General features: G+C 36.9%; 1 protein-coding gene across 1 annotated transcript in view; it reads right to left on the bottom strand.

Moving 5' to 3' along the window:
• Positions 1-2753: 2753 nt before the first annotated feature.
• LOC128530626 (filaggrin-like) overlaps positions 2754-23550 on the bottom strand; it is a 113483-nt gene continuing 92686 nt past the window's right edge. The window contains exons 30-56 of the mRNA XM_053504674.1: positions 21779-21893; positions 21488-21597; positions 19772-19942; positions 18897-19133; positions 18606-18669; positions 18295-18443; positions 16490-16639; positions 14273-14428; positions 14057-14135; positions 13076-13199; positions 12763-12988; positions 12288-12414; positions 11888-12003; positions 9915-9966; positions 9494-9574; positions 8883-9059; positions 8529-8610; positions 7688-7844; positions 7535-7609; positions 7196-7358; positions 6623-6816; positions 6149-6364; positions 5925-6049; positions 5120-5228; positions 4945-5010; positions 3887-3992; positions 2754-3755 (exon numbers count right to left, since the gene is read on the bottom strand). Of these exons, the coding sequence (XP_053360649.1) occupies positions 3709-3755; positions 3887-3992; positions 4945-5010; positions 5120-5228; positions 5925-6049; positions 6149-6364; positions 6623-6816; positions 7196-7358; positions 7535-7609; positions 7688-7844; positions 8529-8610; positions 8883-9059; positions 9494-9574; positions 9915-9966; positions 11888-12003; positions 12288-12414; positions 12763-12988; positions 13076-13199; positions 14057-14135; positions 14273-14428; positions 16490-16639; positions 18295-18443; positions 18606-18669; positions 18897-19133; positions 19772-19942; positions 21488-21597; positions 21779-21893 (3474 nt within the window). The 3' untranslated portion in view covers positions 2754-3708. The remainder of the gene's footprint in view (positions 3756-3886; positions 3993-4944; positions 5011-5119; positions 5229-5924; positions 6050-6148; positions 6365-6622; positions 6817-7195; positions 7359-7534; positions 7610-7687; positions 7845-8528; positions 8611-8882; positions 9060-9493; positions 9575-9914; positions 9967-11887; positions 12004-12287; positions 12415-12762; positions 12989-13075; positions 13200-14056; positions 14136-14272; positions 14429-16489; positions 16640-18294; positions 18444-18605; positions 18670-18896; positions 19134-19771; positions 19943-21487; positions 21598-21778; positions 21894-23550) is intronic.

Genomic DNA, 23550 nt, shown 5'->3' on the forward strand with positions numbered 1-23550 from the left:
CCTTCAAGTTAAACTGGACGGGGAAAAAGAAAAAAGAAAAAGAATAAACTGTAGGTTGTGAATATTATGCTGCACTATGGTCAGATGTCATTGGATGTATTGTGAGAACGCTTACGGCACAATTTTATTACTGTTTTATACACCAAACAGCCATAACATTAACACCACACAACGTTAATACATTAACACTGATAATTAAAATGACCAAAATAGTAAACTGGTGCCCGAGTCATAACCACCCAGGGCTCACTCATACCTACGAGGACCAAGAGAAAAGCCAACTTTTACATACAATTATGGGCAAGACAGATGCACTTGCCCACAGTAAACCCCCATAGGGGTCATTGATTTGGTCAACTTTGACAAGGGCCAAATTGTGATGGCCAGATGCCTGGGACAGAGCAACTCCAAGCTCATGTAAGATGTTCTTGGCCTGCAGTAGTGGTCAGAATCTGCCAGGAGTTCCATCCAAGTATGGAAAACCAGCGAAATGGTGACTGGGTAATTGGTAGGCCAAGGCTTATTGATGTGCTTATTAAGGTACATGGGGAGTGAAGGCTGGCCTGTGTAGTCTGATCCAATAAAGATAAACACACAGCACATTACTGTTTTGGTTTCAGAATGGGGAACCTACTCAAAATAAAGTAGGTGGTCATAATGGAATTTAACCACAATACCCTTTCATACCTTCACTGTTGTAAGTGACAGTGATAAAAAAAAAAAAAGTTAATAAAGAAATTAAAAGGAACTAAAAAGATGGTTTAAAACTTCTCAACCCTGGTCCAGGAGGAACACCTGCCCTGCACATTTTAGTGTTTTCTCAGCTCCCAGCACATGATGATTTAACTAATGACTTAAGTAACAAAGTCTAACTAAGTAACTAAGTATTCTGAACTATGGTGGGTGTGAAAGAGGCAGGTCTTTTTCTTTGTCTTTCGGCTGTTCCCTTTCAGGGGTCGCCACAGCAAATCATTTGCCTCCATCTAACCCTGTCCTCTGCATCCTCTTCTCTCACACCAACTAACTTCATGTCCTCTCTCACTGCATCCATAAATCTCCTCTTTGGTCTTCCTCTAGACCTCCTGCCTGGCAGTTCCAACCTCAGCATCCTTCTAGCGATATATTCACAATCTCTCCTCTGAACATGTCCAAACCACCTCAATCTGGCCTCTCTGACTTTATCTCCAAAACATCTAACATGGGTTGTCCCTCTGATAAACTCATTCTTAATCCTATCCATCCTTGTCACTCCCAAAAAGAACCTCAACATCTTCAGCTCTGCTACCTCCAACTCTGCCCCCTGTCTTTTCTTCAGCGCCACTGTCTCTAAGCCGTAGAGCATCGCTGGTCTCACCACTGTCCTGTACACCTTTCCTTTCATTCTCGCTGATACTCTTTTATCGCACAACACACCTGACACTTTTCTCCACCCATTCCAACCTGCCTGTACCCGCCTCTTCACCTCCTTTCCACACTCTCCGTTGCTCTGGACCGTTGACCCTACGGTACTTAAAACTTAAGTACTTAACTTTAGTACCCTAAGTACTTAAAATCCTGCACCTTCTTTACCTCTGCTCCCTGTAGCCTCACCGATCCTCCTGGGTACCTCTCATTCACACACATGTATTCCGTCTTGCTGCGGCTAACCTTCATTCCTCTGCTTTCCAGAGCATACCTCCACCTCTCCAAATTTTCCTCCACCTGTTCCCTGCTCTCGCTACAGAGCACAATGTCATCTGCAAACATCATAGTCCATGGGGACTCCTGTCTTACCTTATCTGTCATCCTGTCCATCACCAGAGAAAACAAAAAGGGGCTTAGAGCCGATCCTTGATGTAGACCCACCTCCACCTTGAACTCTTCTGTCACACCTACAGCACATCTTACCACTGTCTTACAGCTCTCATACATGTCCTGCACCACTCTAACATACTTCTCTGCCACTCCAGACTTCCTCATACAATACCACAGCTCCTCTCTTGGCACCCTGTCATACGCCTTCTCTAAATCTAAAAAGACACAATGCATCTCCCTGTACTCCTGTCTACTCTCTTCAGTCCTCTCAGTGTCCCACTTCTTCTTAGCTAGCCTCTTTCCCTGTATACACTCCTGGACGTCCTCATTCCACCACCAAGTCTCCTTGTCCACTTTCACTTCTCCTTGTCTGCACAGCGCAGAATGCTTAATGAGCTAAAGACTTAAAGAAATCTCTGGCACATACTAATGTTTTTGTGGACACATCTACAATAAGGAAAACATTAAACAAGAATTGATTACATGGGAGGACACCACGGAGGAAGGCTTTTCTGTCCAAAAAAAACATGGTTTGGGGTTGCTTTGCTGCCTCAGGGCCTGGACGAATTGTTGTCATTCATGGAAAAATGAATTACAGAATTCATCAAGACATTTTGCAGGAAAACGTAAGACGAGAAGAGGAGGGAAGGTGTCAAGCTCTCCATTGAGGACATGTCCCATACACTCTCTCTACAGCACATTGAGCACCAATAGGTGCTTTCCAGATATGTGGGGCATATAACCTGGCCGGTTACAACCCGCATCCTCACGTAAATTACACCCGTGAGTTTGGATCACTCAAACATTCAAACACCACTTTATTTATAGATAAATAAATAAGGCCAAATGAAGAAAACTCATCTGCAGCAGGTTGTCCACTCATGTGTAGTTTCATTTTTTTACAGTATATGTACAGTGAATACACAGACTGGGATGAGAAAAACAAACAAACGCAGGACTAATGATCGGACAGAAGATTTTATTTATATTGTTTTTTACAGCATTTATCGTAGATCTGTTTTCAAAGAGAGGAAAAAATAGAAGTTGTAAAACTGCAGAAAAAAATTTAATCTATCACCTTGTGGAAAACAAAAATCAATAAACACAGGAACACCTGGGATGATTTCATCTGTTTTAGTGTTTAGACATACTCTAATGAGAAAATAAAATCTAAAGAAGATAGAGAAAAACAAATGGATTCATAGTGGAGAGAGTAAATAAATCATGCTTTGTGTTTTAGAGGATTTTTGTTATTATTACTATTATTATTTGTTAAGTTTTTCAGTTCTCTAGCTTTATAGCGATGTACCTGGTATTGATTTTGGGAGCACTTTAGTCATCATCTCATTTTAATTGTCTTGTGAAGTGACATTACATCTGTAAATGATTTATAATGTAGTTTAGACAGTCAGGTCCATATATTTTGGGGGAAAAAAGATTTTTTTTTTGTATTTGGCCTCTGAACACCACCACATTGTACATGAAATGTGAGAGTGAAGTCAGGACTTTCAGCTTTAATTTAAGGGGTGTGACAAAATGTGGCATTCAGAAACCAACCATTCAGAAATTACAGACATTTTCATTCCCATATCAATAATGACCTAAATGGGTATAATACCATGCATTTCTTAAATGCCCAATAAATTTATAATTGTTCTGAAATGTATGGACCTGACTGAGAAACTGGCTTCTTTCTCACCACAGAGATATCTTGTAATTATTGTAGCTGAGCATAATGACAAGGAAGCAAGAAAATAAAACCCCTCAAACTCACTATTAAGTAGTTCCTGAACTTTTGTGGTTTTAAGGTTTAATATGATAATAAGTGTAACCTACATATAAAATTCTTATACAATAAAGTCACATGGGGATGAACAGCTCCTCTTGGGCTCTTGCTGAGATGATGGCAAACTCTCATGACCCCACACACGGAGAGGTGTACTCAGTTACAGCATTCTCACCTGTGGAGAAACAAACAAAACAAAAAACATCAGGCTTAAGTTTTTGTGTAAAATTAGACTTGGATGCAGAATGAGATCTGAGCGGATAAATGTAGAGCTTTTACTGGGTTGAGGTATAGATCAGCACGTACCGGGCTCATAGTAGTCGTAAACCGCCACAAGAGCTGGTTTCTGTTTCTGCACTGTAACGTCCTGCACGATGGTCAGGGTGTACACCATCAAACTTCCATGTGTCAGCTGGAACAGAGACAGAGACATTAGACAACATTAACTAACAGTTTACATTTCTAGTAGGCCAAAGGGATTACATTCTCATAACCAGCTGGAAGACTAGAACAGGGTACTTAAGACTTGTATATCCAATATAAATGATCGACTGCGCAAAAATGACAATGGGAGCAAAGACGAACCAATAATGTGCAGTTTCATAGGACGAGGGCGCCCACGATAAAATTTACTTGTAATCGTGAACATAAACCGTCATGACAAAAAAAAAATCTAAACAAATCTGATTGCTATAATAGCCAATAAAGACTTTTCTAGTAATTATTTAGAAGAGTTTGAATAATTTCAGACATGCCCCTTTTTGTTCAAATGTAAATAAAAGCTGAGAAATATATATTTTTTCACCATTATGCCTTTTGTACTTCATCTTATTTTCTTTTGGGAGAAGTCTGCGTAATTGACCAAAAAAAAAAAAAAAACTCCTAAATTGAACAATTTGGCTTGTAATGTAAACGTAGCCTTAGTAGGTTTTTATTTGATATTTATAGCAGTGAGTTTAGCTTCTTAAAGTTCAGCATAGTGTAACCCTATTTCATATTTTATGTCTATTCTTTTGGCTTAAAATTAGAATTAAATAAAAAAAGTACAATACAACTTTCGTCCAAATATCTAATCTCCTTATCCGGCCTGTTCTTGTCGTTCTTGCATTCACCCCTGACCTTATTCATCTGAGGGAACATAACAGACCTGTGTAGAACCCTTATGGTTTGTTTAGAACCCAGAAAACAGATGTGTTTCCTTATCAGTAATAACTTCGAACTAGAACCTAATAGGAAGCTTTTTTTGTTGTTGTTCCTTGAGAGAGTTACACTGTAACATAATTACAGATAAACAGCTATAGTATGAATATGATTTCTAATGATTATTAAAACTGAACAAGTTCTCCAGGTGTGTGTGTTCTTACTCTATTCAGGTAGATGACTGCACGGCCATCCATCCGATCCACACGTTTCACTGCTCCGTCAGTCGACTAGAATAAAAAGATTGACAGCAAAATTTGAGCCTTTAATATGACAGCGCTAATGTTCTTGTATATAAACATTTAGATCCGTGTTTGTGTTACACTTAAACAACATCACATTTGTGTTGCTGTTCACGTGATGCACGGATGTCTCGTTCACGACGAATCCAGAAAGAGGCTTGACGTCGATGACCACCATGCTGGTCTCCGAATGCTTGCCGTTATACCTGAAATGCAAAAATTATTAATCACTTGTGTTCTAAACAACCTGACTAACACACTTCGTATACAATCATTTCAGCTTTTTAAAAATAAATTCTAAAATTTTTGAGAAAACTATTCCAACATGATCCACACATGAGGTTTATTTATGTAAGATAGAAAAAATACCGAAATCAACCTCAACATATCTTGTATATACAGTCAAGCCAGAAATGATTTATACCCCTGGCAAATTCTGACTTAAGGTTACTTTTATTTAACTAGCATTTTTTTTAACAGAAATTACAGACTTCTCCTAAAAGATAATAAGACGATGTACAAGAGGCATCATTGTGGAAAAAAATATTTGAACAAAAAGGCAAATGTCCGAAATTATTCATACCCTTCTCAATAATCAATAGAAAAGCTTTTATTGACTGTTACAGCAATCAAACACTTCCTATAATGCTTCCATGTCTCCACCCATGCTGTGTCATTTCTAATCAAGAAATAACTTGCTGGTTGAAAAAAGAAAATTTAAATCTGTATACTTGACTGTATATACTCTGTTTAAAAACATGTAACCTTCTGCATATAATTAAATTCTGGCTTTAATTTAATAACTTAAACAGACACTAATAATCAAACAGATAATTAAATATATTAATAAAGATCATTCTTGATTCTGGTCTTTTAGATTATGCATTTGCACTAGAACTCACACGACAGCAACGACCACTTCCAGAGATGGATTTGGGACGCTGCAGTTTCCAGACGCGACGGCCAGGATGAAAAATGGCGACTGTGCATGAGGAATAGAGGGAGGTACGGAGTACTGCAGATTGAACTGAGAGGAAAAACCAAAAAAAAAGACGGCCTTTCTGAGAACCTGCTTAATTTACAAAGAAAGTGAAGTGAGTGAAGTGTGAAGCGGTGATACACTGACCTGCACGTACACACAGCCTTGCCCTTCTGCACTGACGCTGTAATCACCCGCAGCCTTCTGCAGCCGAGTCTCCTGATACAGCAGCCTGTTACTCTGAGTGACGTTAAACGTGTTCTTCAGCCCTGACGGTGACGTTACAGTGACAGTTACGGCTCCTTGGTGACTGTAGGTGGCGACGCTGTATTTCGCCAGAGCCTGGAGAGCCACCACGGTGTCCTAGAGGATGGACGAGAGGAGAAAGACAACGGATTAAACTTTTTCATGTGCACTGTTAAGATTCATCACAATCCATAAAGTTCAATGAAATATCTATGGATTTCTACTGATACATAAATCAGTACGAGGATATAAAACAATTTCGAAGGCTTTAAACGGTTGTGGATTTTGGCACAGACATGATAAACTGTTATGTTAAAGTTTGGATGGATGAGACACTCCTTCACGGCGAGTGTTGATGATGTTAAAGACGTGTACCTGTTTAGATTTGAAGCCCCCCAAGGCGTTCTGCTGCTTGGAGAGCCAGGAGACGATGCTGGTGCTGTAGCTCAGATCAAACCCTGGCAGCTCAGGTCCAGACATCAGAGCCAGAAGCACATATGATGTCATCTCCACCTCCAAAGAGTCCGGCGCCGAGCCAACATTCGTTCTGCTCCAGTGCCTCCCACCGCCTGAGGGAGATATAAGGCTTGTTTTCAAAATCGCTTCGTCATATTTCTTCACCAGGCACCAACACATTATACACCAACAATCACACACACTCACCTAGGTGATGTCAAGGTTCCTCAAAACAGCATCAAATCAGATAAAAAATAAACATATTCAAAACAACATTCTCCAAACTTCTCAGGTTTTCAGGTATTAGCACAATGCAATGTTGTCCATTTAGACACAGACGTTCTGGAATAAAACCCCCAAACAAAAACAGCCAACACTCAACTTCCAACTACTCAAACCTGCCAGTGATTTGTACTACAGCCTGAGCTTTAAACTATCGGAGAATATCATGATAGTTTTCTTTGCATAACTAAAAGCAGGGAGTCAACAAACCTGAGACTTTGGACTTTGAGTCCAGGTCTTTAATGAGTGTGGTCCTCATCCCCTGATCTCCAGCGAGGGTGAAGGTGTAGAAGAGGAGAGTCTTGGTGTAGATGGATTTCACCTTAGGGTACGCATTCTTCAGGCACGTAAGACTCTTGCGCACCACGGGATCCTGTCGTACAAACAGTCGATTAACGAACGTACTACTGTATATATACACTGTGATCCCTAACTAAAGGGTAAACAAAATGGTTTCTTTAGAATTTTAACAACTCTAATGATGCAATATCCAGTGATCTTCAGTATACTGTATAAGGACATTTCATGAGTGAAACAGTTTTTACTCACCGTAATTGTGTAATTGAGCTCCAGCATGGCAGCCGTGACGTACGCCGACAGGGTGACCTCGTAATCCACTCCTGCCTGATGAAGAGAATCAAACTATTATTATTCATTCTTCTCTAACCGCACAGGAAACTGGTTCTCAGACTGGGCTCTGACCTTCATGTTGAAGTGGATGAGTTGTCCCACTGAGGCAAAGCATCCATTATCCTGCTGATGATGATCGAGCCAGGCCTTCGCCTCATCCACATACACCTCGTCTATAAAGATGTATCGTTTCGCTTTTCCAAAAGACTTCATCACAAACGCTGTCAGCCTGAAAACACACACACGTCCCAAATAAGGCGTCAATCAATCTTTATCGGGACAGTGAAAAAAAAAAAAAAGAACATTGCAGGACTCTTTGTTGATGTTTACATTTTGTTGTTTGTTGACGAATGTTTCCTTCCTTTATCACTGAAATGAAGTCATGAAATATGAACTAAACAATACATGCTGCTAAGGAACTGATATCAGATTATTGAGTATAGATAAATCCTGTATTAATTGAGGTGCAAATGAACGTTCATACGAATTAACCCCCATTATTTATAATTAATAAATGTTATAATCACTAATTTATTAAGACGTGTACAATAAATTATTCAACTGGTGAGCAAACATTAGTTAAAATATATCAGGTCAGGTCAGCTTTTATTGTTATTTCAACCGTATACAGTTCAGTACGCAGTGAAACAAAACAACGTTCCTCCAGGACCAGAGTGTTTAAATTACATACTGTATATAAAAACTACACAAAAAGACAACATAAAGTGCATTTGTGCAAATTTTGTGAAAGTTGGTGTGTGAAATTGCTAGATGGTGTTCGTTTTCGTGTGTTTATCAGTCCAGTTTGACTGTAATGTGTGTGTGTGTGTGTGTGTGTGTGTATGTGTGTGTGTGTGTGTGTGTGTGTGTGTGTTAGCTTCCCGAAAGCGACATACACACAGGCAAAACTTACCATGTGTTTCCGGAAGCATCACTCATCCCCAAAGGACTGTAGGATCCGTCAGAGTGTTTGTAGGTCAGCTCTCTCTGATAAGCTGTGATAGGATTGGACAAACACAAAACAATGGTGGAACTGATTTTACTACAATTATAAAAAAAAAAGTAAAAGACAATAATTTATACAGTATCTAAAAATTTATCAATTTAATCTAAACGATATCACCCCTAGACAAGTCTGAAGTCCACCTGCCAAACATCCCCAAAGGGGGTCATATTATTTCTTCCCTGAGAATTAATCCCCCCCTTCATCATTTCGTGTACTTGCTCTTATCCTGGAGTGTAGAGAAACGATATATGGATTCCTCACCGCTCATGAGATAAGCCTCGGCCGTGGTCCTGATCTCAGGCATGAGCTGGTTGGTGCTCTGCAGGTACTCCAGGATGAAGATGTTAGGGGTGAACAGCACCATGTTTTGATCTCCACGTCCATGCGGTTTGGCCAGGAGACTCACCAGGTTGTGTAGGGCTTTGCCCATCAGATCCCCTGCAGAGCGACAGCATTAGGACAGCCTTCATTTATCTTTAGTTTTGACTGGAACGGGATTAGTGGGCGTTTCAACAAAAGTTCAGTCTGTGCTTTTGGCAGACAAACATAGGATGATAAAATACTGTGCATGCCATGCAGGATTAAAAAAGTTGGCATACTTTCTTATTGAAGACTTCAGTTTCAAAGGTGATAGTGTACACCGTAAAAAAATAAATAAAAAGGTTCCTGCATCTTGATGGGAAAAATTATTGACTGATTTTAGTGAATTAGTACAAAATTTAATTAAAAACATCAACAAACAAAATAGAATCTTTCGTTAAAATATTACATTTATAGATTTTTTTTCTCTCATTTATAAATTAGCCATTATGCTACATATTTAATCGAAATTATCCCAAGTGATAAGAAATAAGAAGAGTTTTATTCCTCACCCATGACAGAGACTGAGGCTACGGCCGACCCATTCACGAACATACTCGGCAGGGTTAGTGAGACCGTCTTCTCAACTATACCTAACAACAGAGAGAGAGAGAGAGAGAGAGAGAGAGAGAGACAAAGGAAATAAAAACATTGTACAACCTGTACAGAACCACAGCCGGGTCCCTAATTTCACCTGGATTAGTTTTAAGTGATGAAATCACAAACTGAGACTCCGAGACTAGAATTAGGGATGACTGCTTTGGCAAAAGCCACAAACTGGTTCCAGTTTCCTATAAAATTCAGTTCCAGTCCAAAGGCAAAAAGAACTGATTGATCAGGAGTCAAGATTACAACAGGCTTTTTGCACACACACACAAATATTTACTGTAATGTTTATGAACAAGATGAAAGAGTGATGTGTGTCTGTCTGACCTGGTGGGCAGAGCAGCATGTTGTGCACTTCACTCTGTGACGTTCCTTCAGCCTGTAAATGGAAGCAGAATAAAAAAAAATAAAAAATAAAAATAAAAAAAGTTAATGTATAATCACAATCATGTTTTTTTTTTTGTTTTGTTTTTTTAAGTTACATCGATAATTACACTGGACAGGTTCCTCATTTTCAGAGCTGGGGTTTGCAGCTGCTTAAGTAATTTTTCCATGTGTTAAACTTGCATGTGTGTAGTTCACAGAAGTATATTATTATAGTATTTATAATATATATACTGAACAAAAATATAAACGCAACTAAAATGTTTCAGATCTTTTAGTTCATCTCATAAAAAATGGGAGCAAAAACAAAAGTGTTGCGTTTATATTTTTGTTCAGTATATATATGGGTCATTGACGGATAAGACTTTTTAATAGGCCAATTTTAAAATACCAAAAATATGAATATGTTTGGCCATTTTCCAAACATTTGGAATGTAGTGTACACATGCCTTTATAAAGAAAAGTAAAAAAATTGTCATTTTAGTGTTTTTACACTTAAGTTAATAAAACATAGCCTTAAAAAAGTCATCTGGGGCGACCGTAATATATCTCAGAATTCACATTTTTATGTATCATTAAGACTAGTTGAACTCATATCAGTAAGTAGATAAACTGATGAAGAAAGATAAACTTTAGTGCCCTTTCATTTTATGAAAACCATTATTTCACAAGTTTATTCTATAATATCAGAGTCTCCTTCATTATCCAGTTAAAATAAATGTTTATCCCTATAAAAGGAATGGAAAATGGCTGAATTTAGAAAAAAAAAGATAAAATATACAAATAATTATACTTAAACAATTAACTCTATGTATATAATTGATGTATAGAATATGAAAACTACAAATATAGGACATATATCTATCATTTAAAACATTTAGCAGTGGTCGCCCCACATGATACTCGGTCGCCCCACATGATGTTTTCAAGTTTACTCAGGTATAACAGGCTAACGGTTAGCCTCAGAAACCAAACTAGCTTCTTCTAGTGACAAAGCACTATTAAATTTATCATCAAAATATAGATTTGTGGAAAAAAATTATAATTCACAGTTTTGGGGTGGTCCCCCCACATGATGACCAAAAGTGACTACGACATCACAGCCGTTAAAAAACAGCTTTATCTTACTATATGAGAGAGACTGATTTACTATACAGTTGTTTCCAGGGGGTCTTCACTTGTGTCTGGCGGATGCAGTATCCCATCCTTGAGATGTTTTTTAAAATAAAGGTCCCAAAATTGTGGTTTGTTGATGGTCGCCCCGGATGATATGGATAGAATCAACATAATTCGGACAACATTCGTTTGTATATCATGATAGAAATATATGAGCAAATGCTTTATAGTTTTGTCAATGGATGTAAAACATGTTTAAAATTATGCCAACTAGGAAAAGAGATATATTTAAGTTGATTTAAAGTGTTTTTAAACCAGTTGTCCTAACTAAAGTCAAGGCCGGACGGTCGCCCCATATGATGTTTTGGCACTTCGGATAGCAGAAAAATGGAAAAGTTAGAGTGGTTTAGTAGGTAAAGAAGGTATAACAAGTAGATGAGAAATTTTTATGTATTTTTTAGTTTTTTCTGCAAAATAAAATTAACCCGGACAGAAAAAGGGGGCGTCACGTCATTGACCCGTATATATATATAAAGTATCAAGTACTATATACTATATAAAGTATTTAATATTGTAATTCTGACATGGCAGACATTAAAAAAAAATCTTTTTATTTTGTTGTGGCGATCTCTCGACTCGTCATTATCAAGGTTTATTATCATTTGTTTAGTTAATAGTGTTATTAGTCAGTTTGACTGGCTACTTTAGTTACACTGGATTAAATTTAATCCTAACATGCCAAAATAATCGAATAAAGCAATAATGTGTCCTGTAAAATAAAAGAAGAAGAATCTGATCACCTGCACTAGCAGTGTTTTACTAATCGAGTCGATGTATCCCTCCAGTGGTGCGCTGACTGGACACTCTTCACACGACGCCTGCACGGCCTCCGCCGTCACGTGGATGCTCACCTTGCCTAGGACACACACACATAGTACTGGTTATTCTCACTGACAAACCTGCTGTAAATCACCTATTTACATTATAGAATTCATCATTAGAAAATGAATAAGTGAGTTTTTTTTTCTTTTCTTTGAAGTACTCAAACATTAAAGAAAAAATTATTTCTTTATTTCGCTGAGCATTTTTAACACAGTGAAGACACTTACTAGTAAAGAAAAGTAACTAATGTAACTATTTACACTTTAGAAAGGTCCTGTTCTAGCAATATAAGCTTTAGGTGTAAAAGTTTTGACGTACCCAGAACCAGCGGTGTGATGGTCCAATTGAATATCCAGCTCTCATCAGCACACAGACAATGTGTGTAACTGATGTCATCATCAAAATGTGCAGAGAACTTTTGCGAGTCAGCCAAAGTCACCTTCACCTTTAACACAGAGTTTTATTCATTTTATTAGCTGACAATTAAACCAACCGTCTTCTCAGCTAATTCTGTTGGTATGTGCTACATAAAGAATGAAGCTTTTCTGAAAAGTTTGCTGATGAGGAAACTGTAGTGATCAGTGATTAGTCTTGGGAAACACTGGTAATTACAAATACAAATACTGATCTGTAATCGTCTGTTAGCATTTCACACCCTATCAACTGTTATTACTGACAGCGGGTACAGGACAGGACGTTAATATGGGCTATGCTAATAATGCTGTGATGTAATAGTACACTTACTGTATGTGAGAAAATTAATATTTGGGTTATACTAAACATCTCCTCTCACCATCACACAGCTCCGGAGGGTGTTGAGGACGGTGGCCTTGAGGGTGAACACTTCTCCTCGGATGACGGAGCTCGGCATGGTGAGGTTCACAAAGAAAGGCTGCGAGGCAGCGAACTCAGTGCTCGGGGCGACTCCGAACCCGACAGGCGATGTACAAAATGCTCCAGCCTGCCACATAGTGATGGAGTCTGGGACTGTTTTATTAATGCTCACCACTCCAGACTCACTGTGAGAACATTAACACAGACTTATTTAGACGAACTGATTAAAAAAAAAATCTTTAAAAAACAATGTATAAAATGAAAATACACACCTGATTGAATAAAGATCCCAAATCCAAGTATTAAGCAAATGTTTGTGGATCATAACAGCAGGTCGGTTTGAACCCGAGTCAGCTGAAGTGGATTCCCGAGTGATGAAGACTGGGGCTAAAGCTTCTGCAAATGGGGATAAACTCGGGTTCATAAATATTTGGACATCAACAAAGTTGTTGTTACTTAGCAGTATATAAAAATAATAATAATTAATTAATTAATAAATAAAAGGCCGAGAACTGATTTTGAGGAACCAACTTGCATTTGAAATTTTATTCTCTTAACTTTCAAAATAAAGTTTAAAGAGCTGTCACATTTCTGAAGTAAGCCATAATTAGGCTAAAATTTTTAATGAATTCATCAGACGGAAATCATAAGGTAGGGCCCACTCTACTATTTGGTACATCTATTAAAAAAATAAACATAAAGCAAACAGTATTAATGGTGAGCTCAGGGCCACTAACAGGCCTGGAAGACCAGGAAAACAGATATACTGAATAACAAAATCGCTGGGAAGAAATAGCTCCAGAATAGATTACTCCAACAAAAACATCCTGATAGATATATCTGTGTCAAACCTAAGCAAACAAGATAGATTGCTGTTTTCAAGATTTCTTTCTCATGTGCTCTGAGGGAGCTTTTCCTTGGCATCATTGCCTCTGGCATACTATTTATAAATAAACTTCAAAGGATCCACGAGGATAGAAGAAAAGAATAGAATGCATGGTGAATCTGTGTTTTTTATTTATCTATATGTGTTTCTGTAAAATTGCTAACTATGTCAACTGTTAGAAAGCCATACAACTAAAACAGACTTAAACTGAATTTTGTTCTTTGAGCTTATATATCCAGATCAACTCCATTATACTGTAGATAGCTTACCTAAGAATAACTTAGATCTATAAATATTTACACGCAGTTACACTAACTGTAACATGTTTTAAGTCAGACAGAAAATGCTGCTGAGGAAGTGCACTAACCTTTTATATACAGCAGCCCATTCACACTACCTGAATGGTTCCTCACGTCTGCATTGGTTACCATCTGGACTCCAATATTCTGAGGGAAACAAAAGTAACACAAAATCACTTTCCTTCTCCTTAATATAATTATATCACAATTACCGTTGTACTAAATGAAGAATGGCATCTCATACATTTTTAGCTTTATTACTAAAGAAGAGAATGTCTTCTTACTTTAAAAGTGCTGTACACATCCACCTTTTCAGAGTTTGATTTCAGTGCTTCTGCTGCGAACATGACATATGGGTTGTTCGAGCACAGTATCGAATCCTCATCATTGATTTTTGGCGAATATCCTGATAACTTCTGGACAGGTAGCATGTTGAACACCTGCAACAATGAGGCGTGACATCACTTCTTATAAGAACTGTCACTGCGATCTCTAACATTGTAAAAGTGATACAGAAGAAGAAATGGAAATCCAATATTAATTTCTGTTATAACTACCAATGGGAGGTATATTTAAGATAAGACAAAGATATTGTATATCATTTAAAATAAAACAGCATTTAAGGTATGTGCTATTACAGTTAACATAAAAAAAAATTAAAACAACAATATATATAATTTGAAGAGTTTATTTTGAAAATTGTTAGAATCAGCCTTTCATAGGATGGCATTTCTTTTACTGCAATCAGATTTTAGGTCTCCCTGGCCAAATCAGATTTTTGGCGTATCCAGATTGGAATCGGTTTGTAATCAGATTGCTGGGACTTTCAAAACTCCAAGTTAAACCACATCCAGGGACGGTTTGAAATCAGACTTAAATTTGATTCCTAAAGTTGGTTCTCAGTTTGGATGCTCTAGCTGCTCAGATCAGATTTCAAACTGTCCATTATGTCACTTGCAACGTGATGTGGAAGGTCAAGTTCACACAATCATATGGTATGGATGTGAATCCATGGTCGAAAATTAACCAGGAAGAAGAAGGAAGACATGGAGAAGGCAATGGAGAGCAATAGTCCTGAGAAAGGAGGATGTAGGGAAATGTCTGATAGCTCTGTGGGGAGATGCATTAGTGCAGGCAAAACTAGAAACGAAAGAGGAGACTCAGGACCACAGCAACCAATATACACCCGCTCACAAAAGTTAGTACACCCCTCTAATTTCAGCAAATATTGTATTATATCTTCTTAAAAGGCAATACTACAGAAATTAAGCTTGGAGATATATTTTAGAGTTGGCACTATGCAGCTTGTATACAGTACAGATTTACTGTCCTCTAAAAATAACTCGACAACCATTATTGTCAAATAGCTGGCAACAAAAGTAAGTACACCCTAAGTAATAACAGCTGTACATCTTTAACCATGCAAAGTCACATGACCTATTCATCATGTTCATGTGTTTGTTAGTGGTCAAGTAAATCTAGACCTGGTCCCTACTGAGCACCTGTAGGGCGTCCTCAAGCGGGAGGTGGCAAAGCGCTGGGTGTCTAACATCCAGCAGCTCCGTGATATCATTATGGAGAAGTGGAGGAGGATCCCAACAACAACATGTGCAGCTCTGGTGAATTCCAGGCCCAGGAGAATTGAGGCTGTGATAGTATTTTGTGTGAGCATCGCTGTTATCTGACACTTTGGACACAGTTTTGACATGTTCACTTGGGGTGTACTCATTTTCGTTGCTAGTTATTTAAACAATAACCATAAAAATAAATGCTGAGTTATTGTTAGAGGACAGTAAATCTGTACTGCTATACAAACGGCACATTGACAACTCTAAAGTAGATCCAATTCTCATTTCTATAGTATGGTACCTCAAGAACATATAATAAAGTGGTTGCTGAAATGTGAGGGGTGTACTAACTTTTGAGAGATAGGTAGATAGGTCAACAATGTGTCAGATTTGGGCTTCAGAGCCAAATCTAACCTGATTACTTTCACATAACTGGAGGATTTTCCGGCAGAGTTTGAATAAGGCATTAATATCTATTTAGTGAATGTTATTGTAGCTTAAAACATACAGTACTGTGCAAAAGTCTTAGGCACCATATTATATTCTATACTAATCTTGTTATATATGTTTCTCATGTCTGCATAATTATGTACAAAATCATTCAGTATTTCTATATATAACTTAAACATTAATAAATTAATAACATTACAGGAGAATATATGCATGGCTGTAAAGAAAAAAAATATATATAGTACAAGAAAGACCAGTTTTTTAGATGGAAACAAAAAAAAAAAAACTAATGTACGCTCCTGGGATTTAAGTAAAAATAAAAAGGAGCGAGTGTGAACAACATATAATATGGTGCCTAAGACTTTTGCACAGTACTGTATATAATATTTTTTAACAAAAAGTTTGACCCTTTTTACAAGTTTTTTGCCAAGCTTAAAAATCAGCAAACCCCGTACATATTTTTATTAAATAAAGGACACGCACATTCTTTATGTTGATCTCCTTCTCTGGTTGCTGCAACAGCAGACTCTGATCGATGGCCTTTACTGAACACAGTGAACCTGGAGCGGCTCTCAGCACCAGTGACGTCTGACCACCAGGGAGCGCAGTAGAAGGTGAAAAATTAAGAGAAACCTGAAGACCACAACAAACACACACCTTAGGTTAGACATGCAGTGCTTGTTCATCAAAAACAATCTCACTTATCGTAGGTCATTACAGGGTATCTGTTGTTATCATTAAGATAAATTAGTTTCTTGTTTAGACCTGATGTTAATGATGTTAATGATGAGACGACTGATATTGCTCAGCAACTCAATAATGAAATTTTTTTTGGCTTTGACACAAACTCAAAGCTGCATATTACCCTGAGCAAGCCCTTTTTAGTCTAAAGCCTAATGATGGCAGGATCATGTTGTGCAGATTTGTTTCATCATAAGAGTTGATGGCAAGATGACTGGAATAAAATACAGGAGTGATGACTCTACAGGGTTTCTGAAAAGCCTGGAACCAATGAGAGCAACAGGAAGCACTCTCTCTACCTTTTTATTCAATGTTAATGCATTTTTTACTTATAATGAAAAAATTTTATCTAAAAAGAAATGTAAACAAATGAGAAAAATAAGACCTAAAAACTGTTAATATATGCATTGCCTAAGTGGATGGAGATGAAGTTATTTTGATACAGCTTGTGTACATCAGTAAACCTCAGTAAATCAACAGGAATTTAAAGCTTCCAGTTTGGCCATTCTTCATGAAAAGAGATTGAATAAAAAAAAAAAAATTCATACTGGCCAAACTACAGTTAATGGGACCCCTAGGGAAAACCAAGACCCCTGGGGAAAATCAGTGGCTCAGACCAAGATGGTTATATAGCGCCATCCTGTGGGTTAACCAACTGCGAGACAAATGCTAGGCTGCTTGTGCAATGGAAGACATGTGATCGACAGTCTTTGACTTGACTAACATCCTAAAATAGACATTGGCTCTGGTATGCTAAAAATACAGTATGTACAGATATGGTCTGGAAAGGTGTGGTCTGAACACTCCAAACCCCTTGTGGAATATTATGTGTAGAATGATGAGAGGAAGAAAAAGATTCAACTTCATTTTAAGATGAGTGTGAATGTGGGAAATTTGAAAGTGTCTGAAAATGCTCCGTCAGGACTGTACAGGTTCGAAAATACACTATTAGTCAAACTTCTTACTCTATGGGTTTTCCTGATTTGCATTTATTTCTACAATGTAAAGCAATGCTAAAGGCGTCTAAATAAATGCAATAATCTCCTCTGAACAGTTGATATTGAGATGCATCTGCTACTTCTGCTCTGTAATGCTTCATAACGGCTCTAATTGTGAGGCTGGAAACTCTAAATGAACTTCTCTGCAGCAGAGGTAACGTTTAACGTTTTTGTTCTTGCTTTCTTGGGAAGGTCGTCATGAGAGACAGTTTCATCATGGATCTTTTTTTTTTATGCAAACAGAGACTTTACAATCACATGGGAACAACAGAACAAACAGATACCAAAAAACTCATCATGGTGCTTGATGAGTTCTGCAAATGCACCTGACAATACTGTTCTTGCTAGAACTGTTCTAGAACAGCTGACCTTCACGTATTAAAATAACAGCTGACTGATGACATTAGGTTGCTTAATTACCCAACGCCATAGGTGGTATTTTATAGTTTTAAAAATAAATTCCAGTACTGTTCTAGAATGTAGAAGAAAAATCCAAACTTGTACTGAAAATAAATTACAAAAGTATTTAATACTGCCCAGGTTTCTGACCTTGTTAGCAAAACACAGCTGAACTTTGAGGTTTGTGCTGTCCGCTACAACCTCGCCACTGGGAAGGATCGTGTACAGGACCATCTGAGCAACTGGGGTCATTTGTAGCATCATCTTCAAGGTCACCACCAGGTTCCCCCTGTGCTCTGCTACAAGACAGAAGAGAATACGAATGTAAGTCCACCAACACATCATCATGCACAGGTTTATATAAGTGTGACATGAAATAAAAAAATTAAAAAAATCTTCAAAACAGACCCTAGTAAAAATGTGTACCACATAGTAAATGCGATGGAGTGATTTTAATGCACCTGCTCCATGGTTGATGGCTTCTATGATTCGTCCTTGTTGAACTAAATGTCCTTTATTCATCACCTAGACAAAAATTGTAATGCATTAAATTAGAAAAATAAATCAGGCATGATGTTAATGTTAATAATGTACATTAAGTAAGTACTTATTTTTAGCTACGTCTGTGAACATCACTTAACATGAGTGAGTGCTGTAAAAGTAATGTTCATACTTTAACGTATTATTATTATTATTATTATTATTATTATTATTATTCCATGTTATAATGTTACAGAGAAAGCCATACACACCATGTAGAAGAAAGATAAGATATTCTGGTTCGGTCTGAGCGCGCGGTTATGTATCACGTACTGAGCCTTGATGACACCATTTTTATTGCAGCTGTAAAGCATCGAGCTGCTCCTTATTTTAATAAAACTCAGGCTCTTGGAGTGGAAGGGCTGAAGGTAGAGGGATGCAGTGGGGTAGTAGGGTGTGAGCCGATTTTCCCCACCGACAATGGGTCCGTCAGTTGATTCATACTTTGCCTATGTAAAAGAAAAATGAAGAAAATTTTTACATTTTTAATTTGGTTACAAAAGTAGTTTTTTTTTTCCATATGAACCTTAAACTTTAAAATATCCCATTTAATATGATAAAACACTGGCAATATACACGATTAAAGGAGCTAACTTGTTCAATAGGTATTCAACAACATCCAATGTGTTCATAAATGGATACAAAGTTTTTTTTTTCCTTTTACTACACCGTAACCAAAAAAAAAGAAAAAAAAAACACTGTCATTACAAAGGTTAGTGGTGTAAAGAGAAATTAAACGCTTGGTGTTATGGGGAACTATAAACTGGGTGGTGGCACTGACTTCCATTTCATTTGAACAGCACCACACCCTGTTTATTACATAATAATTTCACAGTCTAAAGTTATTTCTTATTTGGTAGTAACATTGATTTTTATCTGATATATTACATATATTATACTCATCTTGGTTTATTTTTAATGCACATCAACATGTTAGTGATTTCTCTTCAAAAGGAACTTTCAAAGGGTGTCTTTCAATAAGTTATACTTTTTACATGTAACCACTTATGAAATGACCACGACATAATAAGGTGTTATGAATAAATGTTACATCAAACAAAGAAAGTGATATATAGACTTCACATACCTGAAGAACGACTGGCTCCAGACCCCACAGATCAGTGACGAGGGAAAATTTTGCAATACCTTCGTAATTTGTAACTAGCTTCCGCACTGAATTTAATTTTTTACTGTATCTCACAGTCAGGTACACTGCTCTTCTTTCACTGAGTTTGGAGTCGTGGCAGGTGACTTTAATCTACAGAAGGACAGGAATATCGGAAGACAAGATCAGAAACAAAAAATTCAAAATCACACGCCTTGACTTAACCTTAAATAGAACATTATTATTTAAATCACAGTTTTCACAACATTACATCTAAACCGGATTTACATAATCAGTAAAACAGCTTATTTGATGTTATGTAACTAAATGCTTATTTATGTTGAATTCACTACATACAGTACCATAGTACAGTAGTTAAATAAACATAAGCTGATCAGGTTTAACATTGTGTTCTGGTTTAACTCCTTAATTACATAATTTACCTAATAAAGCAAAGGTTCGGGCTAGTTTTTAGAAAAACCATAGGGTATGTGGTCTACGACACTAAGTTGAATTTTAATAGCCAAAAAATGATTTCAAATTGTTGTCACAACAGTGCCTATTTTTTTTTCTATTTTTATTACTTGTACATAATGTAAATGTTACAGCCAATAGTTTTCTACATTTTTATACTGTAAAAAATTTAGCTTTTTTTTTTATTTTTATAATATTTGTTATTATATATATTTTTATTATGGCATGGCATCTCCTTTCACTGTTATGCAGATGAGAGTCAGATTCATCTCCCGTTAAAACACAAGCAAGGTTACTCTGTCAAGCCTCTGTTAACATGTCTAGATGAAACAAAGACATGGTTATCCCAATTTTTGAATTTAATTTAATTTTATTTTATTGATAAAAATAATGAGGTTTTGGTATTTGGTCCTGGTGCCAGGGTTAGAGTTCCACCTCTGAATTTAAGAGTCTTGGAGCAGTATGTTAAACCCACAGCATCGAATTTGGGTGTTATTTTTGACCATGGCCTTAAATTTGCTAAACAGATCAGTGCTGTGGTTCAGCCCAGTTTCTTCCAACTAAGACAATTGGCAAAACTTAAGCCTGTTTTGTCCTTTAAGCATTTTGAAATAGCTATTCACGGCCTTATCACCACTCGCATCGATTACTGTAATGCTTTGTATTTCGGGGTTTCCCAGGCAGCATAAAATCGACTACAGCTGATCCAAAATTCTGCTGCTTGACGTCTACCTGTAAAAAAAGAACATATCTCTCTAGTTCTGGCTTCCCTTCATTGGCTCCCGGTACAGTACCGAATTAATTTTAAGATTCTTTTGGTCACTTTTAAATGTTTACATGGCCTTGCCCCGCCCTACCTCTTGGATCTGCTTTATTTTATTATTTATGTTAAACACTTTGGGGCATTCTTGTTGTTTAAGTGCTATAAAAATTAAGTTGAGTTAAGAATTATATTCTTATTTCATACTTTCTATTAATAATAAAAAAAAAATCATTTCATAGTCTATTTTTCTTTTCATTATTGTATTTTTATTTCATATTCTTATTTAGAATACTTTAATTTGTTTCAGTTGCTTTGATTGGTCTGAGGTTTTATCCTAAGTGTACTGACGTTTTTCTCTACAAATGTTGCCAAAAAATAGCCCAATTCACCTGATTGCACCTTAAACCTAAATAAAATAGGTTATATGTACAATTCATATTAAAGGTCTAGAAAATAATTACCATTCCTTCATAAGCCATTCCTAACTTAAATGTTTTAGGTGAATCCTCAAATGAAAGTGTGACCATATTAGCGGTTATAGCACAGCTGCCTGAACCAGTCACAATCACTCCTACAAGATAAACACAGCATTAACACAAACATAAAACTACAGCTATAAATATAAAGGCAGACTAAGCGAACATGTGTAGCTTAAATTGTCTATGATTCAAAAGTCTATTAGCTAAATTAGCTTACAATACAATAATTTATTCATACAATCATGGCATTAATATAAGGGGCTTGTATGTTACCAGTGCCATCTTCTTTCACATGACTGTGAACATTGATTGATGCGTTATAGCGTGAATCAGTTAAGGCGAATCCAAGAAGATTTAAGATCCACCGTCCACAGCCTGTACTGTCAGTCTAAAATATACACAAAAAGAAGTCGTAAGAAGTCAAAATAAGAAACAAACATGAAACATTTTTAAGCAAAAGAACATCCATGTCATTCCTATTTATTAAAGTAAATAAAACTGAAAAAAAAAAACTGGAAAAAAAAATAATCAAGGTTATTAATTTCTCTTTAAGAAATATTCATTATGATCTGAGTGGCGTCTGTCACAACATTCCAGATCATGCCCACAACACAAGCCACCATAAGTAATCTTGCTCACTCTCGTTTCTGCCTCTTGCCTTTCGCTGTCCTAAGGTACTGTTAAGCCCATCACCAGATTATTGTACCGTCTATGTCATTGATCGCGCATTTTTGTTACTGTCTTTTGGTTACGACCTCACTTTGTTTTCTCAGTTTTTCTTCGACTTGAATTTTGCACTCCATCGGATTTACTGGCTTTAAACTTTGTTTACGTTTTTGACTACGAGATCGCCTGCTTCTGGATATACAGTAACCCTGCAGGTGTGTCGGGGCCCTAAAGAAGTTCTGACATTTATGTATTTTTCAGTTACTTATACACATATATAAATGTGTATTTGGAAGAGAATTAAAGTTTTGTGTGGTTATTAAAAACAACAACAACAACAACAACAAAAAGTGACTGAAATGAGGTCACAAAACACATTGATAACATTTGTGCAAAAGACTTTTGTGAACTGGATCTTGTATCCTGGAGTTTTTGCTTTAAAATTATGATGACCATCACCCCAGTCACACATTCACAGAAAACAATATCTTTATTTACATTTTCTGTGACACTTATGTTTAGAACGGCTGTATGCGAGGAGGCGTGAATGATCATGAATAATGTTCTAATTCGCAGCAGAAAAGACAAAGACCTGCATAATGAACATTTCATTCAGGTATGTGACAGATAGGAAAGTGCTACAATAAAATAAATTTAAGGAACAAAAGAAACATTCATTTTTTTGTAGTTTTTTTAGAATATAGTTCTTATAGTAAAAAGAACTTGGATTAAAAGCTCACTCTTACATCCTATACATTACCTACTCACATAATGCAAAGAAAATGTCCAGGATTGAGTGGAGAGGGACACACATGATCTTGTACACAAAAGGCAAATTTTGGCATAAATATGAGGGTACAAAATACAATGAAAAAAGAGTGTTAGATTTGTAAAAACCCATTCTTACACCTTATACACAGTCATACATCATTGTACCACTCTCGAAAAGCAGTTCCTGTTTAACTGAAGACAGAAGTGAACATCGGATACCTGCCATTTCCATGGTGTTTTTTGGTTTGTTGTTGTTGATTACCATACACTGTTTTACAACACACACAGACCCTGTGACCAAATGTGACAACACTCCTGTCATTCGAGGTCAGTTCATGTGCTGGTTGTACACAGTCACAGGTGTACACAGACATCAAGTATCCATCAACTTAAAAAATAAAAGAGATCTGTCCCGAATCCGGACCCCAGTTGTCATCATTAGTATGTTTTTCATAAAACAGGGATGGATCTTGTCTGGTTCTTGTCTTCTTGCTTGCATTTGCCTTCCATTAAACAGGTGGCTGATAATTTTCACTGTCACAACTGTTTAAAAACAAACAATAAAAACATGAGCATGATAATGTAATAAAATAAACTACTGAATATTA

This window comes from Clarias gariepinus, chromosome 9 (genome assembly GCF_024256425.1).
Source record: "Clarias gariepinus isolate MV-2021 ecotype Netherlands chromosome 9, CGAR_prim_01v2, whole genome shotgun sequence".
Taxonomy (NCBI): domain Eukaryota; kingdom Metazoa; phylum Chordata; class Actinopteri; order Siluriformes; family Clariidae; genus Clarias; species Clarias gariepinus.